The 10,381-nt window shown below is 34.9% G+C and overlaps 1 protein-coding gene across 1 annotated transcript; it reads left to right on the top strand.

Moving 5' to 3' along the window:
- Nucleotides 1-214: 214 nt before the first annotated feature.
- Nucleotides 215-9,921, top strand: LOC118194588 (uncharacterized). Its single transcript, XM_035365762.2, has 3 exons — nt 215-512; nt 5,369-5,441; nt 9,176-9,921. The coding sequence occupies exons 2-3, from the start codon at nt 5,378-5,380 to the stop codon at nt 9,481-9,483; spliced, it is 372 nt and encodes a 123-aa protein (XP_035221653.1). The 5' UTR covers nt 215-512; nt 5,369-5,377; the 3' UTR covers nt 9,484-9,921.
- Nucleotides 9,922-10,381: the final 460 nt, after the last annotated feature.

The raw sequence follows: 10,381 nt of genomic DNA, 5'->3' as shown, positions 1-10,381 counted from the left end.
GCTAATTTTATTTGGTTTTGTTTTGTTTTTATTTGCCAAGAAAACATGCATAGAATCCCAATCCTTTCTCACTTCAACAACACATTTTATATCCTTGCCCACAATCGCTGTTATTCCGTTTTCTTTATCGTCAATTTAATACACGTGCTGACTGACGAAACAACGAAATCGTAGACAATCCAAGGAAACAATCACACTTTTTCTTTAGGCGCAACAGCAATAAAGTACCGCTAGTTAAGCGCAAAGAATACGTATGCACAGTCTAGCGACGCGGCGAGAAAAGATTCTTTCAAAAAATAAGTCTACATCTGTCGCAACACGAGAGCAGACTCTGATTGCTTTTCTCCGCAAAATTCGAAACCAAGTCCTGTTTTTAATTCTCTCCCTTCTGAGGAGATAATATTCTTTTCTATAAAGAAGAATGTTCTATACTTATATAGTGTTTCCTTTGTTATATTCTGTGAATTGTTCAGTGTGTGGCAGCAGATTTTAGCAACACAGTTAACCAAAAAGTAAGATGAATTTTTAATTTCCATTTTCCTGGATTAATATCTACAATATGTTATTTCATGTTGTGTTTACTTAACTGCCTCTGTTATTTCAATTAAAAATATATCTCAATTAATATTCACGTTGATTTCTATTAAATTTTCTACGTACTTTCAACAATGTTTCATTAAATGATTGTAAGGGAAAAGTAATATGTTTTCTCTAATATGAGATAGTATTTCTTTTTAAGTTAATTTATTGCTTATTCTTAAGTTTTTAGATAAAAGAACAATATTTATTTAATTTCACCTCAAAGAATGGTATTTTGTATTTTAATTCACTTTATCTTTTGTTATTATTTAGTTATGGGCTTAATTCCCTTAATTTATCTTGTCCACCAGCGGCCGAGAGGTAAAACTGCTGAACACTGATAGTTCGGTTCTGGGTTCGATTCTAGGCGAATGGGCTGGCTGCATGGGCGTTTACGTGATTTTCTCCATGCGTAAGGTGTATAAAAGCTAATTTCCCTTAGAAAGTCCCCCACGAAGGCATCCCTCCTCTTAGGCTACACAGCCATAGCCAACCAAACCCTCAATTTATCACATCGTGTATGTCATATTGCACGGCGGTTTTATCTTTGTGAAATGTCATCAAAATGCCATTTCAGCCTGCATATGAAATAATTTACATTCGCCGAAACGGATTTATAAATTATGTTCATGTCATACATGGAAATTATTTATATAATATGAATAAGATAAATATGGAATTCTTACATGTCCCGCAATTTAAATATTTATTGATAAATATAACCTAATGTTGTGCTGGTAATGTAAACAAAGCTTTTAAAATGTACTTTGGATGGCTGTTTCTCTTCGAAGAATTTTTAACTAAGCCTAATACGCAGAATCCTATAAAGACTGAATGAAGTACGAGCGATAACATTCTTTCGCAAATCCTTATTTGCAAAAGATATAAATAGGATTATGAGAACTATAAGGTATTTCTCCCGCCTTCTTAGAATGCTCTTGTGGTGTAATGGTCAGCACACTCGGCGCGTATTCGAGAGGCCCGAGTTCGAGTCCCGGAGAGGGCATTGCCCATTTCTTCAGTTTCCTGACATCAAAATAACTTAATGTCTCTACAGAACTTAATAAATTCTCTGTACTCAAAATCACAATCTACAATCTGGATTGTGCTTCCTACAATCTGGAGGACTAAGCCTAACATGCATCGACTACATTCCAAGTCAGAAACAAAGACAGTGTTTTAGGAAAGCTTTCAGTTATTAGCGAGTCCATGGGGAGATCTCTCTTGTCTGATTTCAAAGCAAGCTCACGAAATTCATGGTGGCAAGGAGACAATATTGCGCCTGTCGTTGGCTTGAGCACCAATACAGGTGAAAATACGACTTTGCTAGGTTCCGTCCCCAATTTTGAAGAAGAGCACCCCCCCGGGGCACGGGTCCGAGGTCCTCCCATCCTTATCCCGCTACTATCAACCTCTCGAGAGGACTTTCCGTTCTGCTTAGAATGTCCCATGCCGCACAGACACTATACATTCACAAACATTCATTCCTTCTGCGGGGTTCGAATCCGGGTCCTTCAGTACGGCCTTCAGTCAGTTATTAACCATTATGTCGGTTGGGTGACTTCTCTTACATTGTGTGATTACTTAAGTACTTCACGTATTCCTTCACTCATGTTTTCATCTCCCCTAAATTTATATTTTCGAAATTTTAAATATTTAAATATTAATTGAAAATTATTTGTAACAATATGTCCTTGAATGAATTTTGCAGAAAATGAGCAGAGGTATTCCTTTCATAAAGTAAGAAAATTGCACAAATTAGCAAAACACAACTCTTTAAGTTAAAACGCAATTCAGCTAACTCTGTTTGAACCGCAGGCTTTCTGAACTGACACATCCTCGAAGATCGGAATTCATTAGTAGAGACTGCGGCTTTTTTGAAACCTTTCCTCCCATAATTCTCGTAGCACCTATGGTAATCAGAAGTAATAAAACGTAGAACCCACGGTGACTCTTAGACCTGTGGTATATGTAATTGGGAAAAAGAAAAAAGCTGCTTCATATAAGTCCAGTCTTCATGAGCGATGCCCGAACTCACTATTTTGCGTAGCGTGCAACCTGGCGCTCTATAACTCAGTTGTTCCTTGACGTATTAAGATGGGAGATTAATCTTCTGGTTCCGGTTGGTTGGGTTTATTTAATCACAGCAAAGCCCCGAGGGCTATCTGCCTAAAGGAAGGGATGCCATCGACTTTCTAAGGGAAATGGCTCGTATACACGTAACATACGGGGAAAACCACGGAAACGCCCATGCAGCCAGCCCGTTCGCTGATTCGAACCTGTGACCGAACTACAAGTGTTCAGCTGGAACATTAACAGTTACAGTTAACGGTTAACAGCTTGGCCGCTGGTGGGGCCTTCTGGTTCCGAAAAGGATAACAGAATCTAGATAGCTTGAAAAACCTATAATTAATTTTTCTGCAGGAATTTCAACATTCTTGAGTTGGGTGATGATTTAACATGATTATATTTTCAAAGAATTTCATGAGGTCATGAAAAATTTCAAATATTGTGTTAGAACCATTTTTACAAGTTTCTAAATTCTTTTTCAGCATTTCACTGTAGTTGGTACTTTCAGGTTTGGAATGTTCAGCAGTTTTTGAATTGGTGATAACAGCGAAATTTTCTTTAGTTATACTAAGGCTGGATTTTTATTGGTCTTACAGTTTCTGATAACCTCTTTTGATATTCACAATAACCTCGGATAACATTTGGAACTCCTGTGATTTTTTTCAATATTTGCTCATTAAAACTTCTATCTTGGGTGCATTCGAACTACTGCATTTATAGCCCTGGGTCGGACATTTGTTTTCTTTTGGAATGGTTCGATAAGCACATCATAACTGAAGATGTTATTTAGGCTAAGATTTTCCTTCTTTAGATCGGGAGAGTTCAATAAAAAAGAAACAGACAATTTGATTATGGAATCATCAAATTTACCTTTTACTGCTTGATTTTGAGTACAGAGAATTTTCTGGCAGTAAATGCTTTGGAATAGTTTCTTCTTCAGAAATAAGAGTACTGTAAATTATCTGTAACTAGTTTAATGACTTTTTCGCTGCCGAAACGTGTGGAAATTAATTTTATTTCGCTTTACGAAATTTGCGATGTTTCTGCAATCATCTGTTATTTTCGTGTGAAGAAAGATACATCTGTTCATCACCTGAGCTTCATATTCTTCTTTGAGCAATTCGCTTCATCTGCTAATTTCGTATGAAGAAAGATACATCTGTTTATCTTCTGAGCTTCATATTCTTCTTTGAGTGATTCGCTTTATCTGTTTCGTGCGAATAAAGATATATCTGTTCATCATCTGAGCTTCATATTCTTCTTTGAGCAATTCACTTAAGGTTTTGTGAAATGATTATAATAAGTGGTACCTTATTACTCCTTGTGAGAAGTAAAAGGATTATTGTAATCACAAAAAATTTCGGGTATCATATTTCAACGAACATATCCATTTCAACCATTCTCGAAATCATTTGAACGATGTTTTTGCGTGTCATCTGTATGTACGTATAGAATAAAGGACTGTTTTTAACAAAAAAAACATTGTGAAATGCACTTAAAATGGTTTCAGAAGAGATTGTTTTTCTTGACGTTCGTACGTACGTACGTATGTATGTATCTCGCATAACTCAAGAACGAGTAGCCGTAGAACGTTGAAATTTTGTATATGGGACTACTATAACATGCAAATACGTAATGTAATACTCACGGAGGAGAACGAGAGAGTAGTCAGAATGTGGCCGTTATTACGGAGCAATGCCAACTTCCGAAACGTGCTGACTCATTCTGAGCCTCCGAGCCGTATTTATTGTTGCAGTGACTTCTAGAAACCTTGAGAAAAATCGCGCGCGTTTAGGGCTTTGAAAATATGATTTTTTAAAAATCGTCAGGCTTGCAAAAAATCGCAGGTATTTAAGGTTCTACTTGTGTTATTTTCACAATTTAAACGTTGCATTTACACAATTTAAACATTTTGCTCTTATTTTGTCAAATTTTGTTGCTGTCTGCGTATTGTTCCCCAGTGACTGAGTGATTAAGATTGCTAGATGTTGGACCTGTGTTCTATACCAGGAGAACGAGTTGAGTTTTTGCGCTTTCTCCATACGTAAAGTGAAAATGAGTTAGCTTTCCTCAGAAAGCCAGCCCTTCACTCCTTTCCAAGCGATATAGTTCTCGTATGTTTTGTATATTCTAATAACTTAACTTGTCTCTGTATTTGATCTATGTCTTATCTGTATTCTATCTGCTAAGGCCAAGTTCCTAAGAGCTTTGATCTTTCGCGGCAATAGAAATTTAAAAAAATTAACTACGTGTTAACTGGAATGAGATATTAAAATTTTTTTCAAGAATTTCGTATTTACGTTTCTACGTCACGTTTTTTACTGTTGCAAGACAAATCAACGGAAACGCCGCCAAAGGGGGTGTCCTTAACGAGTTTTTTTTTTTTTTTTTTTTTTTCCACTTTCACCAGCCATACCGTAGATACTGGGGTTCGTTTCCAAGAAAACAGAAAGTTCTATAAGGACACACACATGTTATATTGTTACAGTAAGTTCCAGCTGACGATATACGATAGACTACACATTTCTATTTTAATGACTACCTAAAAACGAAAAATGTTCTTCAATGTTCAGTGAAATTTTTGTTTTAAGTTTTGTATCAATGAATTTTATGAATTCAATATGGACTAGTGTATTTTTGTGAGAATTTGTTATCATTCTGGGTGTTTATTCTTTTAATATAAGATTTCGTGCTTTGTCATTGTTGAATTTGGTTGCAGGTGTACAGCATGAAAACACTGGAGTTGCTGATCCTGTTTGTACTTTATAGAAATGCCTTTTCTCGTGAGTCAGGTAAGTATTCAATTTTACTTTTCCCATCAGAAACCAATGACTGCCATTCAGCACTTTATTTAGACAGAAAAATTCGTTTTCACTTTATATCTTGTTTATTTTTAACACAAAACTTTTCCGTGAATTCATTAGATTTTGTTAATAAGCAAAAAAGAAAAAAAAATCTGATGACTTCCTTGTACGGCGTATACCAATTTTTACCAATTTTTGCTGCGTTTCATTTAAACATATTACCTCGAATTCCGTTAGAGATATTTCATTCAATTAATTCAGCTACCTCTTTGCGGCAAGGCAAATACGTAAAAATCCAAAACATCTTCATTAAAGATTGTAAAATACAGACATATATAAAACACCAAATACAGTTAAAAGAGTTTAAAAAAAAATTTACAATTAAAATTAGAGTTTCTACACAAACGCAAAAAGAAGCTATTCGGGTAGCAGGTGAGAAAGCAGAATTTTCTGGGCACAGAACTGAAAGTTTACTTTTGGTGCCACTCGGCAAAAAGAACGGAAGCTGCAGAAACTGAGTTAATTTACTGTTCTGTTAAAAGTTTCAAATGTAAGCAAATATTGGCTTCTTTAAGCTTATTAGCACTTAAATAATTTTTAAATTGTTGATAATTCTACAACTATTGCATGCAGATTAACTAAAGGGATAAAGAACAACATAATGTAATCGCTTTTAAAGCAAAAAAAAAAATGCAGCATTTACCAACATATAAGAATAAAAAAACAGCTTACCGAGCCGGATAACAGAGTGGGTATATTTAGTACGGCCGATTGCAACGAAAACGAGAGATACACAACTCATGTTATAGCAACTCCATATACAAAATTTCAACGTTCTGAGGACACTCGTTTTTGAGTTAAGCGAGATATATACAGACGTCATGGAAAAAAATCTCTTCTGATTCCATTTTAAACTCATTTGTCAATTCATTTGGGGAAAAATATTTAGTCCGTACCTACATCTGTCCTTTATTCTGTCCGTACGTACAGATGTCACGCAAACATATCGTTCACATCTGTTAGAAAGAGTTAAAAATTGATAATTTCGCTGAAATGTGGTACCCAAAATTTTTCGTACAAGGATCCTTTATTTCGTACAAGGAAGTAAAAAGCGTTTTAATGAGATTATAAAGTGCAAATTTTCCCGTTTATCACCAGAGCATATAAAATCTAATTTTAAATTCTTACTCCGAAACAGCTGTAACTGCTTTATCGGGATTTCAAATGAGTTGTCGTTTTTATGAAATTTGAAGCTGAACTAGCAGTTTCGCAAGTAAATGCAATTACTAAAACATTTATTGGTAACAAACGACTTTTATTCGTACAAACTCAGAATAATGATCGCTTATAATCTTTTGCTTTCGTGCAAGGTTGTGTTATGAGCAAGCTCATCAGTAATAAAAAAATATAGAGGATTTATCAAGATCAAGGGCATCTGTCAGGAAGGTATACAGAAAGTCGTTCGCTCTTGATGAAAACGATTTTCTATTTAAATTTTCTCGTTAACATTTTGAGATAATCATTTTCAATATAATCGTTATTCAATAATCCTCTCTTATTTTCAATATAATCGGCTAATACTTTTTTGTTTTGACTGAAATTCAGAATAATATATTTATTTTAGAAATGGCTCATAAAATATCTAGAATATAGTACATATCATATAGTACATAAATACAATTTTTAAGAAAAAATATTCGTATCAAGAAACTGTATACCTGTGTAAAAATCGAAATTATTGCACTTAAAAAAAGGTATTTTTAATATATTGTTGCGTGCGTACGGGTTCGTAATAGATTGAATGCACAAGTCCGATAAACAGTTAATAAAATTTATTCTTATCACAAGAAATATAACAAAACGCTTAAACGCTGGCTTTTTCCTCAAAGATATTCGTATAATATCATTATATCCCGCAGTAGTTATATTTTAAACTACTAAATTGTTAAACAGAACGCAATCCAAAACACAGAGACAGCTAATCCGATCTCACCGAGAATTCGCTACAATCAACAACAACTGATTAAACAACTGAACTGAGATGTTTCTCAACGGCTTTTTTAATCGGACAAGAGAAAGTTCTGGTAATTTATGCTTCTCGAGATTTCTGTAAAGCAAAAGAGTAAAATTACGGTTACAGTTAACACAGTAGTCAATTACATTTATTAAATTTAAATAAAAATTACGAGATATCTATTTATTAAATGTTAAATGCGCTTGCTCCTGTATTTTTACTTTTCCGGCGTAATTTTCTCTTAAAATATGTCTCGTGCTGCATTGCACGAGCATATAAAACAATTTTAATTATTATTCTACTAAAAATAGCTAACTAAATACAAAATCCGTAACAATATCAAATTCGAAAGGGAAAAAGCGTTTAGCTGAAAGTAAAAATGAAAAAATGGCATCCTAAGATTGTTTGGTACTTATGTATTAACTCAACTGAGATAGTGCAATTAGGCGATTTTTTTTAACAGTTTAAAATCAATCAATCTCAATAATGGATCAACACAATGGAATTTATGGTTCACAATAAAATGTTTATAAGCTGCTTTCTTCAGTTTCTGTGTTTCATATGCTCGTCAACAATTTGAATAAATAATCGATCCCTCATGCACATGATTAACAATTTTTGCCATGACTGCTTCTTTGTTCCAAACCTGAGCGAAAAAGAATTCATCAGTTTTTCTGCATAACTCGCCAAACATTTAGTATTGTGAAAAAACGATGCCGGCTTTCTTTTGCCAGTTTGGCTTGGCTTATTTAATTATGGCAAAACACACGAGGGCTATCTGCCTAAGAGGAGAAATGCCTTCGTGGAGGAGGTTCTAAGGAAAACTGGCTCATGGAGCCATGAAACATGGAGCCACGTTACATATGAAGACAGTCATGAAAACACCCATGCATCCAGCCCTTTCGCCGAGATTCGAACTTCGACGGAACTACCAGTTCTTTTCTTCCCAGTACGAACAGATCTTCGTTTACGTTCACAATTTTTCAGGGCCATCTGTTTGCTTATTTGATCATCATATTAGATATAAAGAATACATTCTCTTATAAAAGAGTTACAGTTCCGCCCAACCGGTATAGTTGTTAGCGTCGCTGACTGCCGTTACGAAGGGCCCGGGTTCGAATCCCGGAGAAGCCAAGAATATTTGTAAATGTATAGCGTCGGTGCGGCATGGCGGCACTCTAAATATGCGGCGAGTCGAAAGTCCTCTCGTGTGGTTTGATGGAAGGGGAGAGGAGTGAGAGACCTTCGGACCATTTCCCTTGGGATAGTCTCCATCAAAATTGGGGGCAAAAGAGCTTAATTGCACAGTCACCTGAAAGGTGCTCAAGGGTGTTGCCAACGGCAGGCGTAATCTAGCGCTTCTTGCCATGAGGAATTTCGTGGGCATGGGCTGACTAAGTCAGACAAGTGAGCATACGTAGCAACAACAACAACGTTCCAGTCATTAACTGTATTTTTTGTAAAAGATTATATCTTGGCCCTTTTAGCGTACTCAAGTGGGAGATAAAATGCATCTTTCTAGATCTAATTCATCTTTCTTACTTTTCGCTGAATCAAACGTTCTTAATTTTTTTCTTTTTGGCAAAAAGAAAATACTTTGCAATTTTGCAATTCACAATAACCATAATATTCACAACTGTACTAGTTTACGGTCTCAGGAATTTTCTACATTTATAAAACAACTGACTTTTATTTCTTCCTTTCCTAGATTATGAAGGCCATCGGCACGAAGACCCTTCCAGCAACTTCAAGAAAAACTTCTCGAGCAACTTGATGCGACCTCAGAGATTTACTGCAGGAACATTACTTGGTCTCTTAGTGGCCAGCGTAGTTGTCGTGATTGGTTCCTTCCTAGTGCTTTGGAGACTCTGCTGCGATGTCGAGATGGTGGTCAACAGAGAAGCGCTGATGCCTTTGCAAAGCATTTCACAGTCAGTCACTTCGAAAAGAAAGAGTATATCTCAGCAGCAACTGATCAACCAGAGTTGCTCGAACAACCAGCAGGATGTTGCCTAGTTTTGGTTTTTGCGCAGTAACAGGAATGTTATATGTAAGATAATGGAAATTCGGTATTTGATCATGTCACATATCATGTCGGTTTCCCTCTTAAAGAGACCGATAGGAGAAGAATTAATGAACTTTTTAATTTTATTTTGCCTATGCATCTGGAAAGAAAAAGAAAAATCTGTTTATAAAATAAACGAAGTCTTAAATATAAAAAGGACAAATACAACGATGGCATATCCATTTGAAAGTTAATTATTCGCAAAGTTTAATCTTCGTTTTTATTAAAGAGATGCATCAGTAAAATTTATACATATTTTATTTCTAACATTTGTGTAAATTATTAAGAGTATTGCTGTTAAATAGCTCGTTTTTGCGCTGACAGAAATGTTTAGTTATAATTTGTGAAATAAAGATATAAAATAAAGGTAAAAGTTTTTTGTGAACTTATTCCTTTCATCAGTTTTTTATGGTAATCAAATTAAAGTTTCAATTTGAAAAACAAGTTAAAAAGTTTTATGTGTTTATATGTATGGCAAATAACTAAGCTGCACTAAAAATTTCTTTTAAAATTTACAAGTCGCTTGTATATAGCAATATGTCTTTTGAGGAAGCTTTGCGTTCTTCGTATTTTTGCTTGGCTGTGTTTCCTTAAGTTCAGCGTTTTGTTTTTTAAATTGCAATTTTTGCATACAAAAATTATATATTTTTAAAAAGTACTAAAAGGTTTGGTTCTAAAAGCTCTAAAAATTTTGGTTTACTTTGGTAACATAAACTAAGTCCAGACTCGCATAATAGACTTGGAGTGAATTATCTCTTAGTTTGAAAGGAATCGCAAATTCTTAAAAAGATTTTAAAAGAAATCGTTTTATTAAATGAGAACAAGAACATAAATGCACGTCTCGTGCTT

Source organism: Stegodyphus dumicola, chromosome 2 (genome assembly GCF_044657685.1).
Source record: "Stegodyphus dumicola isolate Sdum_Otavi_A_Nest chromosome 2, ASM4465768v1".
Taxonomy (NCBI): Eukaryota; Metazoa; Arthropoda; class Arachnida; order Araneae; family Eresidae; genus Stegodyphus; species Stegodyphus dumicola.
Note: the sequence above shows the minus strand (reverse complement) of the source record. Positions and strands in the feature narration are given on the sequence as shown.

What these genes read in the sequence shown, in the direction of transcription:
- LOC118194588 (XM_035365762.2), top strand. Translation starts at nt 5,378, where the DNA reads ATGAAAACACTGGAGTTGCTGATCCTGTTTGTACTTTATAGAAATGCC. An exon ending in TGCCTTTTCTCGTGAGTCAG is followed by an intron (nt 5,442 to 9,175) that starts GTAAGTATTCAA and finishes TTCCTTTCCTAG; the next exon opens with ATTATGAAGGCCATCGGCAC.